General features: G+C 44.8%; 1 protein-coding gene across 1 annotated transcript in view; it reads right to left on the bottom strand.

Moving 5' to 3' along the window:
• aipl1 (aryl hydrocarbon receptor interacting protein-like 1) overlaps nt 1–15,377 on the bottom strand; it is a gene marked incomplete at its 3' end in the record, with an annotated part of 34,053 nt that extends 18,676 nt beyond the window's left edge. The window contains exons 1-2 of the mRNA XM_084321011.1: nt 15,204–15,377; nt 8,234–8,422 (exon numbers count right to left, since the gene is read on the bottom strand). Coding sequence (XP_084177137.1) covers nt 8,234–8,422; nt 15,204–15,305 — 291 coding nt within the window. The 5' untranslated portion in view covers nt 15,306–15,377. The remainder of the gene's footprint in view (nt 1–8,233; nt 8,423–15,203) is intronic.
• Between the last annotated feature and the right edge of the window lie 10,723 nt (nt 15,378–26,100).

Genomic DNA, 26,100 nt, shown 5'->3' with positions numbered 1-26,100 from the left:
GAGTTTTTCTAATAAGTCATCGGCAACTGCGGTTTTTGCTGGTGCAGTGTGGTTTTCTTTTTGGATAAGAGAATTATTTTTTAAATTTAATTTCCCACTCTAGACATCGTTTTGGATCGCACTTTTGAAGTCATGCAGGACCAAAAACAAAAAACTACGCGAGAGAAAGGGGGGGGGGGGTAGCTCCCCCGGATGTGTCGATACAGGCCATCAAAGACAGTGTGACCAAATATATTCATGAGAAAATGGCTTTGGAAACAGTGGTGGGGACGATCGTGTCCAAATACCAGGTAGTGCCAGATGAGAGAGGAAATTGGAAATTAAACGACATTAGAAAGGCCTTGGGAAAATGTACTCGTCTCTCGGAGGCTCAGGATAAATTGATATGGGCCATTGTGATTTTGGGCCAGGCGCGACGCAATATGGTTGAGGTCGCGCGTCTTGAAGCAGATCGTCTCTTGAAATCTGAGAAGCAGAAGGTTCGCGCCCTGGATGACATCAGACAAACACAGGCTGGGAATCTGCTGAGATTACAGCAGGAGGTTGAGAGACAGGCGGAAACCATTCGTCACCACAATAATGGGGCTGGGAGGACAGGCGTGCCTCCCCAGACGGTAGAGCCGGGTGAAAGAGGGGCAAGGGGTGGCTCTCCGGCTCCCTCCAGTGGTGAACGCGGGATGGTGCAGGGGGCTGGTGGGAGGCAGGGGAGAGATCTGGCGTGGAAGGGGAGAAGAAGGGAGCAGGGGTTTCTAATCCTCTCGAGGCCTTCAATTTGAATATCTTTGAGGATAGTAGTGGTGAATCAGAGGAAGGAGAGGGACCTTCCACTTCACACCCCAAAAGTTTGCGGCCTTTAAAGATACATCGGCCCAAGACTGTAGCTGGAGAGCGAGTAGTGCACACCTCTTATGTTCCGGCCAAACCAGAATATATTGAGAGGTGGTGTGAGAAGGTGCGTCATCCCCGCACCGCTGGCCTGGGGGCATGGGATGAATTGAATAAATTAAAAGGGATTTACTCCCTTCACCCATGGGATGCCCTGGCCATTCTCAGTCATCGTCTCTCCACAAGAGAGAGACAGGATCTGACCGAGGTTATCAACATGGCACTGGGAGAGGAGGGGCAGGACCTCAACGCAGGTTGGGATGCAGTCAGGGAATGGATAGCTAAACTCTCCCGGGTCAATGCGGACTGGACCCAGATCTTGGCCTGTCGCCAAGGAGAGACCGAGTCTTTCATTGAGTTCGAAGACAGATTCAGGGTCGCTTTTGTGAGGTTTAGTGGCATAGATGATATTACAGAAGCTAATATCGGGGAGAAACAGTGCCCAGTGTTGACTCAAACGTTTGTGGCAGCCGTGGCACCTCGGCTGCAAAACGGTTTAATCATGTCCACTCCCACCTGGGGGCGGGCAGGCTATGGAGCCATAGTGGATTCACTGAGTAGGTTAGACAGAGATCTGCAGATCATGAAGGATGCTGCAGAGCCCAAGGTTCGAGTGTTGACCGGAAATCCGGATGCCGCCTCCTATCCGGACGGTCGGGTGGGGCCACGGGGGGTGGGCCCAGAGGGGCCCAGTTGGGAGAGGGGTTTTGAGGGTTGGCCGGGGCGTGGGAGTACGAGCCCAGAGGGGTCCCGCTGGGAGTGGGGGTCGTGCTACAACTGTGGGAGGATGGGCCATTTAGCACGCGAGTGTGACGGGGTCCGCCGCCCCAGATCACGAGGACCACCCGCAATAGCCAGGGCACAGCCAGCCGCGGCCACGGGGGCCACGTCCCTCCCTCTGGGGACCGGCCTGACCCTCCGGGATTTACAGGATTTTCAGAGGTTGATGTCCCTCCCCCTGGTGGATCGAGACGTGTTGCTGGGGGCATCGACTCAGACACTGCCACCGCCACAGCCACCAGCGGCGGGCCATTTTTGAGTATCCCTCCCCAGCTTCGAGCACTTCAGGCTGCAGTCACCCAACGGGGAGATGGCCTGTACGTTACCATAGCAATGAATGGACAAAAGGACATTGACTTTTTAATAGACACCGGGGCGGAATTGACAGCGGTCCCGGGTTCCGACATGGTTGGTACCGGGGTGTCTTTGAGTGATACTGTGATGCGCGCAGGAGGAGCTGAGGGGGGGGGGGGGGAATCTATTTGAGACAGACCAATCTGTTCTCCTTGCAGGTGGTTCCCAAAACCCTGCACACACGGGTGTGGGTGGGGCCGGTGTGCCAGCCCCTGTTGGGGTTGGACGTGTTGATGGCCTTGGACTCTTCCATAGAGTTCCAAGGGGGAAAGATGATTTGGCGTTTGAGATGCCTGGTGAAGGCGGAGGTTGCAGAACATGCAATATGGGCCGCGGACAAAAACGACTGTGGGTTGTTGGACATGGAACCTGTGAGGTTCACGGGAAAACCACCGCCATGTACCCGACAATATCCTCTGAGCATGGAGGCTCTCAATGGGATACGGCCGCTTCTAAAAATCTTTGAGGAGCGGGGGGTCATCAAGAAGGCCCCCAGCGCGTCCAACAGCTCTGCCTGGCCGGTATTAAAGACGACAGGGGAGTGGCGTTTGACTGTGGATTTTCGAGTGGCCAACGAGAGCGTCGACAAGTTGACACCATTGGTGGCAGATATGTCCACCATCTTTGGGGCCTTGAAACCAGAACACTGTTGGTTTTCAGTGATTGACATGACACAGGGTTTCTACAGTGTGCCACTGGCGGAGGAGGTTCAACCGTGGTTCGCTTTCACCATCGAGGGAGAGCAGTACCAGTTCCTCCGGACACCAATGGGTCTCCACAACTCTCCTACGGTGTACCATCAGGCATTGCGGCGCCACCTATTGGAGACGCCGACCATCACGTCCGCCTATGTCCATTATGTGGACGACTTTTTGCTGGCTAGTACCAGTGAGGCAGAGCATGAGAGGGACCTCCGAGTACTCTTGGACCATTTGCGGGCACGAGGTCATAAGGCGAGTTTCTCTAAGGCCCAGATCATGCAGGAACAGGTGATCTACCTGGGTCTGAGGATCTCTCAGGGAACGAGGGAGATCACCCAAGACCGCACCAAGGCCATCCGGGAGACGCCGGTCCCCAAAACGGTTCGGGATTTGCAGTCCTTTTTGGGAATGTGTAACTACAACAGGGCATGGGTGGATAGTTATACGACGATCGCGAAGCCCCTCACGGAGATGTTGAAAGGAAGCCCGGGGCCCAGGGAGAGGGTTGAACTAGACGAGGAACAGAGAGCCGCGTTTGAGGCCCTAAAAGGGGCTTTGGTTAGGGCTCCGGCCTTGGGGCTCCCAGACGCGGGTAGACCCTATGTTTTGTACGTGGCAGAGAAGGATGGGTACATGACGGCTGTGTTGACCCAGGAGCATGGTGGCCGCCAAAGACCGGTGGGTTATTACTCCGCTTGTCTAGACCCCGTGGCACAGGGTTTCGGCCCCTGTTTCCGGGCGGTGCAGGCGGTATTCCTGGCAGTGCAGACAGTGTTGATGTTGGTGCTGGATCAGACCATAGTGGTGAAGTGTCCACACGCGGTGCACACGTTGTTGACCATGAACCGGGCCTCCCAAGTCACAGCTGCCCGGTGGGGAAAATGGCTAGCGGTGCTAGAGGCCCCGGGGGTGGTGATCGAGAGAGCGACGATAACAAATCCTGCGACCATGTTGGTCCCCACCGAACAGGAGGGAGTGGGGGAACATGTTTGCCACGGGGTGGTTGAGGCCATGGAGCAGGCGGAGCAGAGACGGAGTACTCCCCTGGAAAATCCAGAGTTAATCTTGTTCACCGATGGGTCCTCAATGGTGGAGGAGGGTGTTCGTAAAGCAGGGTGGGCGGTCACCAGTGAGTTTGAGGTTGTGGCTTCGGGTGGGTTGCCCGCCGGTACTTCGGCCCAACAGGCGGAGCTCCATGCTCTGGTGGAGGCCTGCAAGTATGCAAGGGGTCGAACGGCAAACATCCATGTTGACTCTCGGTATGCACATGGGGTGGTCAATGATTTCGCGGAGTTGTGGAAACAACAAGGTTTTCTCTCCGCAGTGGGGACCCCCATCAGGAATGGGGAGGTGGTGAAACAGTTGATTGAGGCAGTCCAGCTTCCTAGAGAGGTCGTTGTGCTCAAGATACCGGGGCATTCGCCAGAGGAGACTCCTGAGGGCCGGGGGAACATGTTGGCTGATGAGGCAGCCAAGAAGGCGGCACGAGGGGCGTTGCCGCCCGGGCTGGTGGTAGCTGTGTTGAAGGCAGGAGACTACTGCGTGGACACAATCAAAGATGTGACGGCCATGCAGGCCGAGAGCGGTCGGGAAGAGGTGTGGACGTGGATGGAGGAGGGGGCTAAACTACACCCGGATGGGGTGTGGCGTCACGGTCTCCGGATGGTGGCGCCGGAGCGGTTGCTCCCCTATTTAGCTACCCAGATCCATTCGTTTGGGGCGGAACAGGTGCTTCAGCGTTTCAAGGTGTGGTGGAGTCCTAAATTCCGCAGGGAAGCAGCGCATGTGGTCAGTCACTGTTCACCGTGCATGAAGGTCAACCCGGGGGCACGGGTGAGGGTGCCATGTTTGACAACGCCGGCCCCTCCTGGGCCTTTCAGATGGCTGCAGATGGACTACATTACGTTGCCCCTCTGTCGGGGCCTGAGAGAGGTCCTGGTGATTGTTGATCGGTTTTCCCGGTACGTGGAGGCATTCCCGACGGCGCGGGGAACAGCTAAACATGTGGCAAAGGTGTTGACTCAGCATATCATTCCGCGTTGGGGTCTCCCAGTCCAAATCGATTCGGATCGGGGAACGACCTTCACCGCGGAGGTGTGTGCGGAGGTGTGCAGGATGCTGGGCATCACGTGGAAGTTTCACACAGCCTATCACCCGCAGAGTAGTGGACAGGTCGAACGAATGAACCGTGTGATTAAAGAGAGGTTGACCAAGTATCACCAAGAGGGGGTCCCCTGGCCAGATGCGTTGAATCTGGTCCTGGGGTCAATACGGGCAAACCACAACAAGGAGACGGGGCTGAGCCCGTTCGAGGTCATCTGTGGGAGGCCAATGTCTCTTCCAGGGGCGATTGATTTGCGAAAAGCGGACATTCATCTTGCGAGTGACGCACTCATCCTGTATTGTGAGAAACTGAGCGAAGCGGTGGGGATAGCTTACCGTCAGGTCCGGGCGGCATGGGAACCGGTTCCGGTGGGGGGACACGCACTGGTCCCGGGTCAGTTCGTCATGGTGCAAAGGGTGGAGCGTCGGCCGTTGGAGGCTAAATGGGAGGGGCCGTATCAGACTCTGTTGATCACCTGTAGTGCGGTGAAGGTGGCGGGGAGGCCCAATTGGATCCATGCGAGTCATTGTAAGCTAGTCGACACACCGACCATTGACATGTAGCTTTAGGAGATGGGAGGGGGAAATAGTGGAATGTGTAGAATGATGGTGTGTTTGGTGTGATTATTTTTATTTTAAAGAAAAAAGGAAAAAATGTGTTTGGGTGATTATTAAAAAAAAAAGAAAAAAAAAATGAAATGTTTTGAGTTTAAAATGAGATGGTTAGTTTAAAATGAGATGATTAGTTAAGAAACCTATATAAGATCAATGTGACAATCAGACGGTCTCGGAGAGAGACGGGGGGGGGGGAGAGTGGGAATTCCCGGTTTTCCCCATCGGAAAGAGACTCCCTGTTCCTCCATTCTGTGTCCACAGGACCATTGAAGAAGACGAGGCCAGGCAGACCTACGGACCGTGGACGGGCTGGGCCGAGACCATTGGAGGAGACGAGTCCGGAGACCTACGGACTGTGGACGGGTTGGGCCAAGTGGAAGACGGCGGCGACCGGGGGGGGGGGCACAGGAGGGCACGATCCAGAGACAATCCAGGGATCATCCGGAGACAAGTACCAGAGATCGAACGGGAAGATAACCAGAGTCGACGACCATGTGGAGTGTCGTGTGTGTTGATTGATAAACCCTTTAGTGACAATCAAGGTCCATACCTGTGACAATCAAGGTCCATACCGTGAGAGTGAAGCAGTTAGGCTCTAGAGTGAGGAGGTACATAGAGCTATCCGGTCTTTCCACAAAACAGGGGTACGGGACAGGGTTTTCCATTTAGAGAGGTGAGGTCGTTCCGGGGTCCACCAATCAATCTACACGTCAACCACAGGGAGTTAACATGAGGGTTTTCCTTGGGAGTCTAATGGTGTTGTTGGTGGCATTGGGGGAACCAGTGTTGCACAACAGCGCCCTCCAGTGGGCACATCAAGTGGCTGATACAGTGAACGTCAAGGAATGTTATGTCTGTATGCAGATACCCTTATCTCAGCATACAGGGGTGCCACAGATGGCGGTCCCGTTCAACTCCTCTACCATGCAAGATCAGGTTGTACGACTCTCTCAGAAAGCGGAGGCTGGGTTGGAACGGGCAGTGGTCTCCACCATGCTTCGGCCAGCCGAGGGCCTGGGGTTGGGGGTAGACACCAAGTATGATCCAGGGGTGGTATGGGCGGGAGAGCAGGTGCCGGTGTCGTTAGCGCAGAACACACTGGGGTTTTATTGTCTGTCCAGGCAGGGGGGGACCAGGGAGGTGGGTACGAGTTTGTGTAGTGTGAAGACCACGCGCTGTATACCGAAAGGTATCCGAGGCCTGCACGCCTTGGAGAATGCGTTCTGGGTTTGTGGAATGACGGCATATACGTCCCTCCCGGAGGACTGGAGTGGCACCTGTTATCTGGCATTTGTTCTCCCAGGAGTGGTCGTGCACCGGACCTGGGAGTCAGTTGAGCGAATCCATGGTGTTGGTCTCCCCAGCGAGTCGAGTCAGCACTCCAGTCATCGGTATAGGAGGGAGGAGGTGTCAGGATCGATAGAGCGGTTGGTAACACAGCACGGGGTGGGGGAAGATCTCTTAATGTTCTTGTTACCAGGGGTGGGGGTGGAGCTGTTGACATGGGATGTGGGGAAGTTGGCGGGAGCCTATGGGGCTTTAGCCAATCGAACACAGGCAGCTCTGGGTCTGGTCAATGAGGAAATGGTGCAAATGCGTCAGGTGACCTTGCAGAATCGGATGGGTTTGGACATGATCTATGCTAAGGCAGGAGGTTTGTGCCAGGTCCTGAACACGACCTGTTGTTTCTATATACCAGACAATTCCAAACCCCTCAGGGAGCAGATAGAGTTGATACGGAAGATGGCGACCCAATTTTCCCCAGCCTCTGGCTCTGGGGGGTCCTCTTTTTTCGTGTGGCTGTCGGGGAGCTCATGGTCAGCCATGTTAATGCAGTTGGCCGCGCCCATGGTATTGGTGCTGACAGTGGTGCTGGTGGTTGTCAGTCTGGTTCGTTGCCTGATCCAGCGCGTCTTGTTGGGGGGAAGAGGGCCTCAGTTACGGCGTTTACAGGGGGCCTCGGTGCCCATGGAAATGATACCTCTGTAAGGATAGTGAAAGGTATCCAAGGGGGGGGGGGAATCTATTGATTAACCCTGGTATAATTTAGGGGAATAATTAATCCTGTATAATCAAGTGAACATATGTTCTGTCGAATCAAAAGGAGGGACTGAATAATTGTGGTGATTCGTCTGTGATTATAATACGAATTAATGTTGATGGGAGCAAAACAGTCACTCTCTGCATGGCAGAGAAGAGGTGTGACCCCTCTCTCCAGAAAGTGTAAGTAGGGCAAGACTGGAGCAGGTCGCTAGGCGACCCGGTGCCTAGCAGTCATAACAGCATTCCTGAGATAAGGATGGAGAGCAGGAGGAGGTGGGGGGGGGGGGGTGTTTCATCTTCAGTTGAGGAATAACGGAACGAGAGAGAGAGAGTGAATTATGAGGAGCTGATCAATTGGACTTTTATTAACAGACTTTATCAAATGAACTTTAAATCACCGGACCTTATCACAAGCTGCTGCGTATGTCAAGGAAGACCACATTATTCCTGTGAAACTACCCTGTCTGGTTGAATAAATGTTCTCCTTGATGACTGTCAACTGAATCGTGTGAGGTGTTCATTCTGCCCGGGGATTACCAGATGTTTCCGTGAGCACACCAGAGGGATCATTAAAAAAGTACACAACGCAGGACCCTATCGTATAGCCATCACTCACTGGGATTATCGGAACATCTAACAAGAGGCAGTAATGAGGCTGCATCATAGGTACACCGCTAATGTAAAGTATTGTTTATTTTGTTATAGCAGCTGTTATGCTCCCTGTTATGTTTGTGTCATTTGTTCCTCCTCACCATAACCAGCTCCAGGGTGAAGTAGAGTGGCTGGGGCTCCTTCTGGAGCTCGTCCAGGTCATCGTAGCCCAGGGTGTGGTAGGCAAACATGTTGGCCATCCCACACGTATGGATATGCCAGTCCACCGGGTCCTTACCCTCTGCTATGCGTCTCATGCTCTTGGCCACAATAGGATAAAGGCCAGTATGCTGAGAAGTAAGGAAGTAATGTGGGTGGGAAAAGCTCACACAGGTTATTCCTCTAAATGTAATACTGTAATCATTGTACTATTTGTACATCATACAACTATTAAAGTACCATACCGGTCTAATTTAGACCTCACCATTACGGGAGATTGTCCCTGCATTTAACTAATGCTGTGTTCACTGGTGTATATGGTGTGTGTTTTAGCAGATTACAGCCTACCTTGCTAAACGCCATTCACACTGCCATTGATGTTGACAGGGTGGAAAATGCTACATGGGACTTGAAAGTAGTTTGAAAGTTGAGGGGTCACAACAGTACCAAATATGGAGTTTTATTTGAATTTAGAAGGTAGGCCTGTCTATTTTTAAGCATAAACGTACTGTTCTGTTTTACCGTGCTTAAAGTATACAGTATTTCATTTTACTGACTAATAGGTTAAAGATTAGTTATGACAAGACTTAGACAATTATTTCAAGTCTTTTCAGAAATCTGTGGTTATTTCTAAAGCCCCAATTTAACCCTATGGGTAGGTTTTAACAAGAACAAAGGAAATCTAAATTCTGATCACCTATTTTAGTCTACTTGGTTTTAAGCCAACCAGTTGTATTTTAATCATTCCTTTTAGCTTAAGTTAATATCCCTTAGAAGCAGCTAATTTTCAGTATTATAGGTATTTTCCAAATTGGTTCAGAAAGAATTTTATTGCAAACTTGTGATTTCTTTGGTCTTTAACACAACATATTTCATATCATTACGTCCAAAATTCTTAGCACAACATAACAGTAATATTTGCAGTTTAATTTGGAGTTTCTTTAAGGATATACTTTAATTACTGGAGTATTGAAACTTACTCCTCCCTAGACATCTCGTCTCTACTGGGGGCCTCACAGGATGCCTGCAGGATCTCACAGGCGCATTGTGACCAAAAGGTCTATTGTCCCAACTGCTTGTAACACTTATATGTAAATCCACTCAGTGAGATATTCTTCTGTTTATGGGCATCTATATTGTCTCACTTGGTTACCGCCTGTGGCCAAAACCGGTTTCTAGGGAGGAGTAAGGTCTATTTTATTGTGCCTCCATCGGCTGTGTAAATAGCACCGGCCTTTGAACTGGTAAGTCGGCCTGCCAATCACTCACAATCCTATTGTTTTCACAGAGGCTATCTAAAACAGGAAATGCTAATCCATTTCTCCCCCAGGGCCTCACTCTTAACAGCCAAACCCCCTAGTATTGTATGTTGTTCAGACTACTATGAGACTAGACCAAGTGTGTTTGTACTGATCATACCCATTTCAATCTCCCAGTAGCTGTTGACTTGTCTTGGGAAAATGCAGACTTCAATCATATTTTCCCACCCTTATTTTATAACACGTTTGAACTGAGAATTCTACCACAAAAGAAAATCCAGGCCACACACGTGTAGTGAGTTTTAAGTGATGATTGAGAGGGATTATGTTTGTATTAGTCTATACATGGTTTTAAGCAATGATTCAGAGGGATTGTGTTTGTGAGTCTATACACTGTTTTGTATGGATAATTCTACTCAGTACACCTTTAAAAATCTACGTAAGCACTCTACAGATATTGAGTATTATCTTAGGCGGCACGGTGGTGCAATGGTTAACACAGTCACCTCACAGCAAGAAGGTCCTGGGTTCAATTCCTGCTTGGGGACCAGGTTGCCATGTTGCCAGGTACCCAGGTGGGGTATCTCCTGGGTAGAGTTTGCATGTTCTCCCTGTGCTCGCAAGGGTTTCTCCTCCAGAAAAAGAGATAAACCCAATGGAAAAACATGCAGAACAGATCGCTAACGCTGCTGCGTCCCTGATGAAGACGGACAGGAGCACTGGTCTGCTCCCGGCTGCCCTTGGGGGGAAGGATCGAGAGAAAATTTCATCGGCAACCCCCAAAAGATTATGTGTGTGTATGTGTGTAACTTCCTATGTGTCGCCCATCTCGCATGTGTGTGTTCGCTGCATGACAATAGCAAAGGAAATCTCCATCTCTGCTTATTTTTAAAGCAAACTACAAAAAAAATCTCATCCAAAAGTAGTAGATAGATAATAGGTCATACATGTAGGTATGCATTTGGTTATGTGGGTGGGTAGGTTTGTAGGCAGGTGGGTGGGTTGTTATATATTATTATGTACACAGTATATGCATGTATGTACTGTGTGTATGTATGTTTGTATTAACACAAATCTTTTTAATGTATTCTGGTATTTTATAATATGCATATTTTTGTATTTTTGTATGTTTGATTTTATAAAACAAGGGAAGTTCTTGATAAGCCTCTAGGCTTCTAACTTCTCCTTCACAATCGTTATAACTTATTATGTATTATTTTTACTTCTATTTAACTGTGTTAATAAACAAACAAACAAACAAACAAACAATGTGTGCTACAAATAAAGACTTGCTCATATGTGACTCAGAACCGTTTTCCCCCAAGATCTGTGAACAGATGTGAACAGCACAAATCACCTGGAATCTGATCTTTTCAATTCTGATTTGGGCAACTTTCATATGTGGTCCTAAATCAGATACAGGTCTGATTTTTTTGCAATGCGACCTCAGTCTGAGTCATATAGGAATTCATTCTAGATTGACATTCATCACAATTCTGCACTGGCATGAGTCACTCTGTGAATACAAACATGGAAAACAGCTGTGATGGAGGTGGTTATAAATTAAACCATAAACTGTGACTTCAGTGTCCTCCATATTTACGTCCATCTTAGTTATTGTTCAGGAGTGTGACAAGTTCACACTGGAATCTGATATTAGCCACATTTAGAAAATAATTTGAATAATTTTTTTTGGATCTGAGCAATAAATGAGAATTTAGCTCTATGGTTTGCAGTGTAAACGTAGCTTCAGAGGCTTGTCTGCTTCTTACCCCCAACCGGACCAAAGTGGATGAACAGACCGACTGACCGACATTGCCGTCCCTAGAGCCCATGCTGCTAAATGTACACTCACTCCATTTCCAATTAAATGAAAATCAGAAAATAAGTGGTATATGATGGAAGATACGAAAGTCAATGCTTGAAGGAAAATGGACTTCGGAGATCTGTTTTTTATATTTTTTATTTACTGTTCTGTAAAGGTCTTGTCGAATGTAATGTTTTATGTTTTGTGTGGACCCCAGGAATACTAGTTGTTGTCATGCAACAGCTAATGGGGATCCTAATAACCTCAATAAACTCCTTCACAATAATGAATGGCTTGAAAGTGAAGGTCATTGTAGATAATTATTAGGGATGTCCCGATCACGTGATTTTCCGAAGATCGGGATCGGGGTCAACAAACATGACCATGTTCACGTCTTAAACTCATACTGAGGCCTTAGTTTTAAATTGCATATCATCATTCATTTATTTATTGTCACACAGAGCAGAAGAATTTTGCCAAAACAAATGCATTTCCTTTGATTTAATTATACATCAAATGATTTATGTCAAGGATTGCAATGCCTCGCTTGAATTAAGTTAACTTTTCACCTGGATAACGTCAACATTCAGGGTGAATGTAATGTGAGAAATTGGGATGAAATATATATATTTTTTCTAATATTTATTTTTATTTTTTTGGATCGGACCGGGAAAGATCGGTATCTGTAGATTCTCAAAATCACATGATCGGGATCGGATCGGGAGCAAAAAAATTTGATTGGGACATCCCTAATAATTATGTACGTTTCAAGTTATAATTGAAGACCTTCTCCTACTTAATGCCTTAAAAAGGGGGCAATCATCTGTGTTTTTGAAATATTGATCACTAACCATTAGGGTACCATTTGTTTTATACAATATACTATACTACTCTAGAATGAAAATCAATAGTTTTTGGCACAATGAATGCCACAATGAATGAATATCCCTTAATCCCGCCCCCTCTAATCTGAGTAGGGCTGTGTCAATCATGCAGAGTCAGCAGTAATCACAAGCGATTAGGGAAAGGTGAGTCTGTTGCAGATTAATAATGACACACTGCCACAGTCCATCTGTCTCTGGAGCAGCACACACACACACACACACACACACACACACACACACACACACACACACACACACACACACACACACACACACACACACAACACGCACCCACGCACGCACGCACACACACACACACACACACACACACACACACACACACACACACACACACACACACACACACACACACACACAGGCATACGGTCTAGAGATAATTACGAAGGGATATTTGAACCAGTAAAGGTCAGAATATAGTGATTTATCAAATAGCCAGTTAATCCTTGTATTTGAAATTCAGCTAAGAGTGTTTGTTTACATGTTTTGTATACTTATGGATCCAGAAAGTATACTTAAGTTGTGTTCAATTGAAACGACTTAAATTGTACTTAGTGTGTTAAAGGTTGTACTTAAGATGTGCTTAAATATATTGAAATTGTACTTTTATGGTTACTTTGGCTACTTTTGGTTACTTTATTTTTTATTAACATTAGGATTAGGCATCTCTTTTCCAGGGGATACCTGGCCAAGACAGGCAGCAGCTTAAATAAAAACATATTGTTACAGACAGAAAACACAAAAGGTGACAACATTGAACCTCAGGGAAGCATGGTAAACTGTGTCAACTAAAGACACTGAGCAGTGGTATGAATATAGAAAATATCAGCAACTATATGAAGACACTGAGCAGCATATAGAAAAGATCATCAACTATATGAACACACTGAGCAGCATATAGAAATATCAACTATATGAACACACTGAGCAGTGGTATGAATATAGAAAAGATCACCAAGTGGTGGCAATAAGTAACTTTTTTTTTTACAACAAAAACACAACTTATTTATAAAATAAAAATAATAAACAATAACAATTTTACTCCCAGCTTTTTCATCAGGTACTGTACATAGACATTATGTATATGTTCAAATAGCAATACCTTGTCTTATAGGGACTGCTACCTTATAATTTCATTGAGCTGTAATTAACACAACACAAGGATTCACAACGTCCCCAATGACACCCCCACCACCTCCTAATAGACAGTCTCCTCCCCACCGCATGTATATATTCCCTCCCCGCCGTATGTATATTTCCCTCCCACCCACCCACCCCCTCCTAATGTACAGTCCCCTCCCCATCATATGTATATACTCTGTCAGGATCTAGGGGTAACAGTACTGTATATTTGAATACCGCTTATGTCACAAATGTATCAGTACTAAATACCTATATGTCCCTATGCCATAAATGTCATGTATGTTGTGTATGTCATAAATGTCTATATGAATTGAAAATGGGGGACCCTGATGGAAACAAGACAAACGTCTTTCTCAGGTCTGCATCCCCTTAACAATTGTATGTATTGAGCCGTACTGTATTGTACCCATTCTGCAATATGTTAAATAAAGTTTTCATTCATTCATTCATTCACATCACTGGTGGCCATATTCAAACTCATTTACTCTCAATAACTATCAAACTAAACAAATGTGTGCAAAACCATTTAGAGTGTTGGATGTCTGTGAGATTATGTGCAAAATAAAATCAGCATTGTATTGTGTTTTTTGTATGAATACATTGCAAGTATACTCGCAGAAAAGTACATATAGAAATATACTTTAAACACACGTAATATTACCAAGAAGCAGCAAACCGTGCAGACCCACAGTGCTACCAAATCCATCCCCCTCACTACTTTTAAGGCCTCTATCGCAGAATTGTTTACACACACCTGCAACTGTCACCCAGCCTTTTACGTAACTGTCATTTATCTGTTCTGCTTCATGTATTACATACCTTGTAATTGTATTTGGTTGTTTGTTTGATGTGTGTTTTACGTAATTATTTCCCTTACCTCTGTGATGTATGTCTCTTTTCCATTTTATTTTATTACATTTTTGTCCCCTTTCCCTGTTACCCTTCGAGGGGGCCTTTTGTCCTCTCATCAGGCTGATAATAATTTGTTCCTAATTGACCTGTCTGGTTAAATAAAGGTTAAATAAAGATAAAATAAATAAATACCTGCACATGTGTCCGACAAAACGCCAGAACGTCCGTGACTGAGTGAGTGACAAAATGTCCCTCCCAGATCCGTGAGTGAGTGAGTGAGTGAGTGAGTGAGTGAGTGAGTGAGTGAGTGAGTGAGTGAGTGAGTGAGTGAGTGGATGAGTGGATGAGTGACCACAATTTGCCATGCATAGCTCACAGTGGCAGTCCTATGCGATGTGGGGAAAATAACACTTTCAGCATGGATTATTTGTATTCTTTTTTTTTATCCACCTTTTCTCCCATTTTCTATATTTTCTCCCATCCCAATTTCGTATCATCCAATTCAACCCTCCCCTGTCACGAACGCTGTTTCTTGCCTCCCACAAGCCGGCTGCAATGTGGACTAAGTCATACATAGCACAAGTCCCCTCCGGTACTTGAGGTAACAGCAGTCGCATCTTTTCACCTGCACAGCTCGATCTCTCAGTGGCGAGGAGTAACGCGTGGGAGGCTCACGCTGCCCCCGACACTTCCTGATTCTACTGCGCAGGCGCACCAACCGACCTGTAGGAGTCGCTGTCCACAACGCCCGATCCCCACCCATCAGTTTTCCACCCCCTAATACGGCCAATGTGTATTAGTATGAACGACCAGCTAAACTGAAAGCAATGTGGAGCGCTGGGCTCGAACAGGCAAGCCCAGCGTCTCCGTCATTCATGGCGAGCGCCTTGCCCACTACGCCACGTAGCCGCCCTAGGATTATTTGTATTTTTTATTGACGACTACTCACGATCACATCACACCAGAACTCAGCCACCTCGCCGGTCCTCATGGAGGCGAGCAGCGTCTCCCAGACCTCCAGCTTGAACATGTTGCCGATCACCACCTCCATGGGCGTCCCTACCACCCTGCTGTCATCTAAGACCGTACGTTCATCATTACACAGCTGGGTACGGAAGTGGAATGTCACCTGAATGAAGAGGAGGAAGAGAGTTGTGATATACAGACAGGTGACAAATTAAAGGAAAACACCAACGCGCAGCTTCCTGTTGCACTTGGAAAACACGCTAATGTGAGTACTTTACATTTTTACATTTTGTCATTTAGCTGACGCTTTTATCCAAATCAACTTACAGGTTCTGTACGACAAGTCAACAGGAAGGGTACAACTCTTTCAGCTGAGTAACAATGTTCATCAAACAGTGTTGAAACTTGCAGTGTTCAGTACATAGTAGTAGAGACATATTAGTATAGTAGGTAGTAATATAGGCAAGTACGAAGGTTAGTTTTATTTTTCTCCTCATTTCAGATATTGAAGAAGTGTGTATTTAGTCTATGACGAAAGATTGGTCGGGTTTCGGCTGTCCTAACTGTGGTGGGAAGTTCGTTGTTGAAGAAATGTGTTGCTGCTGCGTTTTCCAGGTTTTGACTTATGATTGCTGCCATCGTTCTCCTCCTTGACCTCTCCACTACGACCTTGACTTCTCCACTATGACCTTGACCTCTCCACTACGAATACCTTGACTACCAACTTTTAGCAGAGCGGGGAGAGTGACAAGGCAACAATGAAATCATGAGATTGAATGATTTAAACTGAATTTCCTTTATTTTGTAACAATTACAAAAAAACGTGCAGGTAGGCTAGTATGTAGTAAATGCTTACTTTAAAAAATGTATTGTTAAGGTTCAAATGTATTCAATTGTTATTGTTAAAATGTTAAAACATTCAAATTTTTGTTTGTTTCCTCAGAATTCTATTTTGGATTTACATAGTTTTCAATGACCAACTAGCCATTGTGACAATAATCATTTGAATGTTCAGTTTTTAAAATCCACACTGACTGATGGGGATCATATATACAGGTGTATGGATCATACAGATGCAGCCATGAATTGTCTTTCGACCAACATTTGGGCACCGTATTAACGGTAACAATGACCAGCAGGGGCGCTCGAATACATGTGACAACGGCACAACGCGCGGCTCTCATTCCATTTCATCAGAAGAAAGCGATCACAACGCTGGTAGTGTAATGCTTTTTGGTAACAATAAGTTTGTTTAAACACGCAATGTTGCTGAATTAAAGAATTAAACAGTTAAAACCTGTCAAATCAGCAGTCAATGTGTATATTTTCACGTTTGTTTACCACGATTTTGTAATTTGTGTACTATAAGATGAAATAATTCGAAGTGTGTTTTGTGTGGTGACTGTGGTGCAGCAGTAGTAATCTTGTTTCCCAATGCACAGGCTTACTAAAAAGCTGGTGTATATGTATTTTTTTTTAATCGTTTGTATCATTTGTATCGTAGCATCATTTCTCATTGATCAGCTGGAAGGACACGGACGGCTCTATGGATACAAGCTACACCATCTCACCTGCATCCAAGCTGGGTACACTGTAAACCCGAATAAGTTTCCAGAACTTAAAAAAATTGACGTAATCTCCTGCCTCAAATTTTTTAAGTTGATCAACTCAAATGTTTTCATTTGGCTAAGACTTACAATTCTCAGTTAAGGCAACTCAAATGTGGTCTGTTACTGTGACTTAAGGCTCTCAGTTAAGTCAAATCAAATATGGTCAGTTACTCTGACTTACAGTTCTCAAGTCAACTCAAATATGTTCAGTTACTGTGACTTACAGTTCTCAGTTAAGGCAGTTCAAATATGTTCAGTTACTGTGACTTAAGGTTCTCAAGTGGAGGCAACTCAAATATGTTCAGTTACTGTGACTTACAGTTCTCAGCTAAGGCAATTCAAATATGTTCAGTTACTGTGACTTAAGGTTCTCTAGTGGAGTCACCTCAAATATGTTCAGTTACTGTGACTTACAGTTCTCAGTTAAGGCAATTCAAATATTTTCAGTTACTGTGACTTAAGGTTCTCAAGTGGTGTCAACTCAAATATGTTCAGTTACTGTGACTTACAGTTCTCAGTTAAGGCAGTTCAAATATGTTCAGTTACTGTGACTTAAGGTTCTCTAGTGGAGGCAACTCAAATATATTGTGGTAATATTGCCTTTGAATTTCATAATTAATATGTGTGAATAAATTAGAGAACCATAATGCAAAAAGCCAGGTGTACCCTTTCAACAGCAGAGGGTGTTTTAAGTGATACTGGTGTTACAGAAACAGCCAATAAACCCCCACTAACAAATGTACTCAGTACTCAGAACAAAGAGACAAAGGTCACACCTACTGTGACCAGATTACCGCAGAGGACAGCTGGTCTAACCAGAGACCTCATACTGGCTCTGACATTATAAGACAGGACAATCTATTAATCAACTGTTTAGTATCAAAAGGTCTCATATGATGTCTGGTATCAGTCTAAGAAAGCACTGACTGTACTTGGATGATATTAGACATCTATAGCCATATAGAAGGAATGTTAAAGTTATATATTATTCATTTAAGAGGAGATTTGGCCACACCAAGTTGGGGGGGCCATCAAGACCCCCCTTCTGTTCACTGACGGAAGACAACACCAACCCCCACAGAGACGCCCAGGAGATCGAGGAGGTGGGGGCAGCCGCTCCCCCCCCCCAGAGAAACCCAGAGGTGGGGGCAGCCAGCCCCACAGGAGACCGCCTGATTGGACCAACTGTATTAGTAAAATGTGCTATTATTGGCCAGAAATGATAGTATATAAGAGCGAACATATTGGTAGTGCAGGAGCCCAGACCACCCCAACCCCAGGGTATGCGGCTCCACCCCTCCCGACCAGAGAGACTGTGCTGTTTTTGATGTAAGTAAGCCGGATGGAACCACTATGTTTGGTTAGAATAGAATGTAACTTAGCTTAGAAACCAGGCTTACTTATATGCAAAAAGGGCTTACAGTATTTTCAATGTATGTTCAAATTATGTTAACAAATGACTGTTTTGTGTACCTGTTGGGGTTTGAGATGCAAACCGTGTTGATTCTTTGTACAGAGCAGACATGTTAATGTTTTCTGATAATCCTTGTATGTGAAAGGCAACCTTTTATTCACTCTTGGCCCTGGGTCAAATAAATCAGTTGAGTTGAACTAGAGTTCTGGTTGTCTGGCTTACACGTTTATTTCTCATCTGCTTTAAGTCAGATGAGGAGACCAACAATTCTATCACTTATGATCCTTTCTCCTCCTTCCAGATAGCAATCTCATTGTACTGTACAATAACCTTAGATTATTGTAGGATTCTATAGAAATATACTACAGAAGTGGTGCCGTTCCACCCGCCCTGTTGTGCCCCCCCCCTGAAGATGTGCGGTGAGGTCTATGTGGCAGGCTGCTCAGAGCCATGACCTTGCTTGTATGTTGGGGACATGCAGGAGAAGAGCCGGGGGTTGTTGCATTGCAATAAGGATAGTTGCAGTGCAGGGTTTTGCTGTCTGGATGGAGGACAGAGAGACAGGATGAAGGCTGGTTGTGTACGCCACTAGTTGGGACCCACGGTGAATATAGCCTTTTGCGTACAGGAATGGGGGAGGGGTGTTTAGGTTCGTTTAGGTTAGAATATCCAAAGGTAAAGGGATCGCGCTTGTTGTGCAGTGAACATACAAACATGTGCTTTTGATGTTTGTATGTTTATTCGGACACAGGAGGCCTTTCCCGGCCTATTCGTTTGAGGTTTATGGCAGTAAGTATGGGCAGCGTATTTGGTGCCAGGCCCTTGCGGACAGGGGGATAGTAATTTTTATTTTTGTTGGAAGTAATAGCTTAGGGGGATAGGTTAGGGATAGGTAATTTACTAGAAGGCGAAGGCGTGGAGCGGTAGAACGGAGGTTAGTCACAGATATGCAGGAAGTGGGACTGTGAAGTGATTATGGACATTAATGGGTAATGCAGAGTAGTCAGATCTTAAAGAAAAGATTATAGGGTAAGGTAAAGAGTCTGATGAAAGAACCGTGATTGTAGTACAGGATTTCCTGGTTCCACGGTGAGAACAGAGGTAGCCTCATGGGATTCTCGCCCAGGACGGAGCAGCCGTCGAGGGGGGAGATGAGGGGGTGAATAGGGTGTGCGTGGCGATCAGAGATCATATAGAGCAGAATGTCAGTTTAATGCGATGATTGATGGTATTGTACTGCGCGTCGGCGTGTGGTCCTGATCAGGCCACATTCGTCGTTGTGTTTGGTAAGTACGATAGGAGTACGCCCTGGGATACAAGACAGGCCGTGTTGTTCCAGGGAGCGTAGAAATGTGATGGTTATTTTTTTCGTGAATCTGTACAGTGAGTGGCCTGGGTGTACGTCTTGCTGGGCTAACGCAGAATTTCCTTTCTTTGGCGCCTCTCGAGCGGCAGGGTACGGAGGTTTTAAACGTCGGCGAGCGATGCAGATGGAAGTTACAGGCTCTATAGCCAATGCTGAAACAGATCCGCGGATTCAGATGGATATGTAAAGAAATGCGCTAATATGATGAGAGATCGTCACGGGTTGCGAGATTATAAACGTGGTATGGGGATATAGGTGAACAGGGGCTTGTTCAAAGCCAGCGCGTAGGCTTTTGTAAATATTGATCAGATTAGACAGACACCTCGAAAGTTTAACGGGGAGGGGATTTTTTCTGGGAATATCAGCCGATCTAACTATAGTCGATCCGATATTGAGGGTTGATTAGAAGGGTAGGCGGGATTTGCTTGTTAGCCGTGAGAAGGGTAATTACAGAAAGCAAAAAGCTGCAGCAAATCCGATTAGAACGTGTTTGGCAAGCTTCGGCGTCCTATATCGATGCGTTCGTCGTGGCAAAAACGGGGACAGTAGCTCATAGCAATATATTGAAAAATAATATTGTTTACAAATGTAAGTGTACATTGCATGTATTGTATGTATGCAGAGCAGCCTTGGCTGGGTTGTTGTGTTGTTTAACATGGATCAGGGTGGTATACGAGTCTGGAGCGAATCGTATTGGAGATTGGGGCTAACTAGCTTAGCTCTCTGGAAGAACCGCGGTAAATCTAGGGACGTTAAGGCGGCGAGGTAGGAGAATTGACGAAACACTGTGGCGGCATTTGCTGGTAAGAAGCGAATCGAGGTGTAAGTTGAGGAGATTGTGGCCGTTTTGAGGGTTATATTTAATGCGGTAACAATTGTGTACGGTATTATGGTGGAGGAAGAAGTCGCTGTTTGATGACGTCATGGAGTTGAATGGAGTGTGTGAAACGTCCGCTGTGCGTGGAGCCGGGCGAAGAGAAGGGTAGGAGAATTGGTTTATGATTCGTGTTGGACTGTGTATGCGGCGTTGGTATGTGAGAGTGTTTTAAAGATTATTTTCTTTTAAAGTAGTTTGTTATTTAAGCATGTGTGAGTTGTTTATTGTTAGATTGGTACTGAGCGGATTGAATGAATGTACGGATCTCGAACGTCGCATGGCGCGCGGCGCCCGGGGGCACATTGAACATAGCATCAGGGCTGGCTAGGCTATTTAGCTTGCATGCGGCTGTTTTGTGAGTTTGCGGGCGACGTATGTTATGATTCGAGTTTTGAAAGTGATGGTTAGAAAGTGTTAGAGGACGCGGTGGTTGTCGTGGCATTGTGTTGAGTTGAAACGGAGTGTTTTATGATATTAGTTATGCTTTGTCGCGATACATCGTTCTGTGTGCGCCGTTTGCGCTACTGCGCAGGCGCGGTACAGCGCGGATCACTGCATTCATATTAATTCGCTCAGAGGGTGAATAACAGGTGAGGGAATATTGTGCATTGTGTAAAATGGTTGTGTTTGTATGTTGTGCATTCTTTGGGTTGTAAACAGTGTTCTGGGAGTGGTTTTGGTTGTGTTGCTACAAGTTTGTGTGGCAAAAGGGGAGAGTAGGTGCAGCATGTGATGATTAGACTAGGGGAGATAGTCAATGAGGGGTTACTTGGGCTGCAAACAATGCTGTGAGCCTATCAAACAAAGAGGAGATGATTTAATATACATGCCCATATTAAACTGGAATTCACAAACCAGATACACATTGAACCTGTAACACTGGGCAAGAATATGTTACACAAGAGTATAGTCTTGACCGGGAGGGATAATGTTTGAGAGCTGAGGTGGGAAAGCACTCTACACTGAGAAAGACATATTGCTTGCGTTATATTTGATTAAATACATCTACATTAGAATCACATGTCACCTATATACAGAGCTAACGTTCCCAGAATATTCTGTTTAACATTTTTGAGTCTTAGCATGATTGGAACTTAACTAATAATAATGTTTAATTTCTAATGAGTGATGTTTGATAGAGATGCTTATATTTGTGTTATGCATGATTAGTGTTGTACAAATAGGTGATTTTAAAATCTGTATAGAATGGAAATTGTTTTGAGATTGTTTATGCTTGTATGAGGTAAATCAATGGAAATAATTTTGAGATTGTTTATGCTTTAGATTTAGGTAAATCTTTAATACACTGTTAATATGATTAGGATATTTAATGCTTGGCACAAGCCTCAGACTTGTAGGAAATTATAATTTATTGATGGAGGTTTGCTGTCTGTGTTAGAAAACAATTTTATTGATGCAATGACGATTTAATGATATGATTGGGTTTACAGTAGTTGAGATAATACTAGGTGAAATTGCAAATATGTGCTACTTAACCTCTGGGGGGAAGGGATTTAGCCTCCCCTGGAGGCAGTAGGAATGTGTGTTTTATTCAAACCTGGGGGGCGGCTTGCCCCCAGGGTGAGATGTATGAAATGATTAACCTTTTGATGAAGTTGCAGGGGGCCTGCATATGATGGTAGCGCCTGTTGTTTATGATCGCTGTTACAACTCATGAGAGGGACCTAGAATAGAATAGATCTTTACAGCAGGAAGGTGATAACGTTGTATGCCCAGGCGGGGGCAAGCGGGACAGCTGTTGCTTACAATGGCTGTTTTTTATGACAGGATGACGAAGCAGGCCTGGTAAGATTAGATGCAACAGGAGAGAGGTCAGAGGTGAAGATAGGAGAGAACAGTTGGAGGAGGGATAACAGATGCAGCTATTTTTACAACAGGGAGACAGGAAGATAAGGTGCTAGTTTGGGATAGCATAAGGGAGACAGGAAGTGACAGAAAGGTGAGACAGTTGGCGGCTATTCAGGAAACAGGTGGAGAGTGAGCGAAGAAAATCAAAGTAGGCATTCATTCGGGGTTATCACTTATGAATGATAACTGTTTTGGTAAGGGAATATTTGGGTCTGTCTGTGCACTGGAAGGCATGGATAGGTCTGAATTAAAGATGGATTCCAGTCCATCTTTGAAGTGAGGGAAGAGGAGCAGATGTGAGTGTAGACTGTGGTAGCCTGAGGTTGAGAGCAGAAGAGGGAGGAACAAACTAACATTGTTTGTTAAGGATGTTGGTTGGTTAACAAGTTGTAGGAGAGAGAGTTTGAAAGTATTTGTTTATAATATGAGTGATGTATGTTGGAGAGGACAAGGTTGAAATGATCAGAGTGGCTGTGAATGTTAATGAGTCATGTTGTGTTGTGTGTTGAATGTAGGGGTGAAGTAGGCGTGAATGTTTTTTTTTTTTTTGTGAATGTTACACTAAAGTAAATCTGTGGATGATTGTGTGCCAGGTGGTATGCATGAGTGGGGCAAGCGTGAATGACTTTGTCTTTGAGTGGTTACCTGATAATGTGAGGATGAATTGAGTGGCGTGTGAGTGCATGTCTGGGTGTCTTGATTTCAGTGGGTGCTTGAAACTGTGAGATATTGGATGGAGGGAGTTTTATTTTATTACTTTCATTTGATATGGTTTCTTTCAGAATGGTTTGTCAGTACATATGTCTATTTTAATTTTTGATTGTGTGGACTGAATGTGTTTGAATGGAGCCTGTAGGGGAGACTGTGCTAACATAGAGCTGTCAAGTCACAGAGACATGTTTGAATGGGACAGTTGTGTGATGGTGGTGAGTGACAGAGTTGTGTGCATGTGAAGTTTGGAGCTTTACTGTTTTAGGGATGAATGGTAATTTCACATGTTGCAAAACATGTGGTTGAAGGATGTGGTGTATTTAGATGTTTTGTTAATTATTTGTCTTTTGTTTTTTTCTACATATTTTTTTTTGGTCTGGGTGTGAGAGGAGAGAGCTGGTGGCAGGAGTGATGGCGTCAGGACAGAATGTCAACAAAAGCTAAGTGGCCTATCACGTTTGCATATGATTAACATTGGCTTCTCTTGAAAGTATTTGACATATTATGTGAAAAGGATTTGCTTTGTGTTTTTTCCCTCACAGATTCAGTCTGGGGGAAGTGGACCGTCACATGTGGAGGAGTCATAGATGATGGGTATGAATACATTTCATTCGATTACGACACAGAGGGGTGAACCTGTTCAGTTGTCTCCTGTGGGAAGTTATTAGGTTGTGAAAAGAGGCCGCTTGTGGACGCTAGCCCCTCCTTCATCATAGCCCCGAGGACAGAGGCCAAAACAGACGCAGGTTTGGGAAAACGTCCAGACAGAGAGAGTCGTCTGTAAATCCAAGGAAGGACGGTCATAGGTCAGAATATGACAGGATCACAGGCCTACGTACAGTGGCTACAGCTGAGGCTGGCTAGCATGGGGAGAAGGGGGAGGCGAGGCCGGTCGGAGACTGTGCAAGAAAGATGAGCGAGGGCCTCTGTGAAGTGTGGAATTTGATTGGTATGGAGGACGGGAGGTAACTGAACGGTAGCAACTGATATAGAGTAAGACACAACGCGGGGTAAGAAGCTTAGACGCATTCACATAGGTAGAATATTAGACATAGATTATGGCAAATTTTTTTCTCCTTGAGTGATTCTCCGCCTTCCCTGCCCGACTGTGCTGTGACGACGAGGTGGTAAGGTTTTATGACCATGATATGGTCATAAGGGGGGTGGATAGATGATAAGACCAATTGAAGGATTATGCAGATGTAATTGTGCTGTCTTAGGAAAGGAATTAACAGGAGAAGAAACAAATGAATGTAAAAATGAATACTAATGCATGTTGTCTCCCCCAGATCTTATAAAAGAATGTGGAACCAAACGTTCTGTAACTTAAGAAAATTGGGTTTTTAAAGATTGTGTTTTATTTTAAGGTATAATGTTTAGATTGAATTGTTTTATTGTTTTCAACAAACCCAAAAGTTGTTGTTTAAAAGGTGGGCCTCTGGCTAATGAGCCTTGAGGAGAAGAAACTCATTGATGATATGTACTAGAGAAAAAGAAAGAAAAAATTGAGAAAAATTTGAAAAAATTATTTTTATTATTATATTGTATGGTTAGTATGTATAGAAAATCAAGTCAATATACAGTATATGACAATGTGAATTGCCAAAGTGGGGAATGTGGTAATATTGCCTTTGAATTTCATAATTAATATGTGTGAATAAATTAGAGAACCATAATGCAAAAAGCCAGGTGTACCCTTTCAACAGCAGAGGGTGTTTTAAGTGATACTGGTGTTACAGAAACAGTCAATAAACCCCCACTAACAAATGTACTCAGTACTCAGAACAAAGAGACAAAGGTCACACCTACTGTGACCAGATTACCGCAGAGGACAGCTGGTCTAACCAGAGACCTCATACTGGCTCTGACATTATAAGACAGGACAATCTATTAACCCTTAGGAGTCAACGGGGCGTATTGCTCCCGTCGGCGGACAACAAAAGAAATTAGAATCCCTCTTAAATGCTCAAAAAGGACATCTTTTCAGAAATCGATAAAAATAGAAAAATTGCCATTTCTAGTGCTTTGACATGTAAGGTATAGGTCCCCCAACTTGCTAAACCTAATACGACTTGTAAATACGTTTAATTCTTGCTAGATGGTATGCTTGTAATTATTTCCGTTTGCGAGAGAACTACAGCGCGTCACGAAACACACATACACGCACGCGTGCACACACACAAGAGAAGCGTGTGCGCTGTGAATAGGTGTTAGACCCCCGCGCAGAGGTGAGAGGTATCAGAGACTCGCTACCCCCCATCCAAATTCTAAACAACAGATCGGCATCGGCTTTTCATAATATGTATGAATTATCTCTTGCAATAATATCCACGGGACACTGAGCTGCTTCGCAGAATAATGTGGTGTGCGTGTATGTGTGTGTGTGCGCTGAGATGCAGCGTCGAGACGAAACTTGTGTCGAGTCTGCTTCTATGTATGCTTCTTCAGCGCGTCCTGCATTATTATTATTATTATTATTATTATTATTATTATTATTATTATTATTATTATTATTATTATTATTATTATTATTATCATTCTCTAGAATACACGGGACCCGACGGAACGTTAATGTCGAGTCTGCTTCTATGTATGCTTCTTCAGCGCGTCCTGCATTATTATTATTATTATTATTATTATTATTATTATTATTATAATTATTATTATTATTATTATTATTATTATTATTATTATTATTATTATTATTATTATTATTATTATTATTATTATTATTATTATTATTATTATTATTATTATTATTATTATTATTATTATTATTATTATTATTATTATTATTATTATCATTCTCTAGAATACACGGGACCCGACGGAACGTTAATTTATGTATTAAAAGTAGTCTAACATGCTTTTCATCAACATAACTGGCAGAGACAGAGTGCGTGTGTGTACGAGTTATGAGTTATCTCGCAGTTCATTCAAGCGCGCATCACGGTGATGACAGCTCTCTAGAGAAAGGTGCACTCACAGGGGCGTAGCTGGACATTCTGGGCCCCAGGAAAAGAATCAATTTGT

The sequence above is a fragment of the Notolepis coatsorum genome (assembly GCF_963971535.1).
Source record: "Notolepis coatsorum genome assembly, chromosome: 1".
NCBI lineage: Eukaryota > Metazoa > Chordata > Actinopteri > Aulopiformes > Paralepididae > Notolepis > Notolepis coatsorum.
Note: the sequence above shows the minus strand (reverse complement) of the source record. Positions and strands in the feature narration are given on the sequence as shown.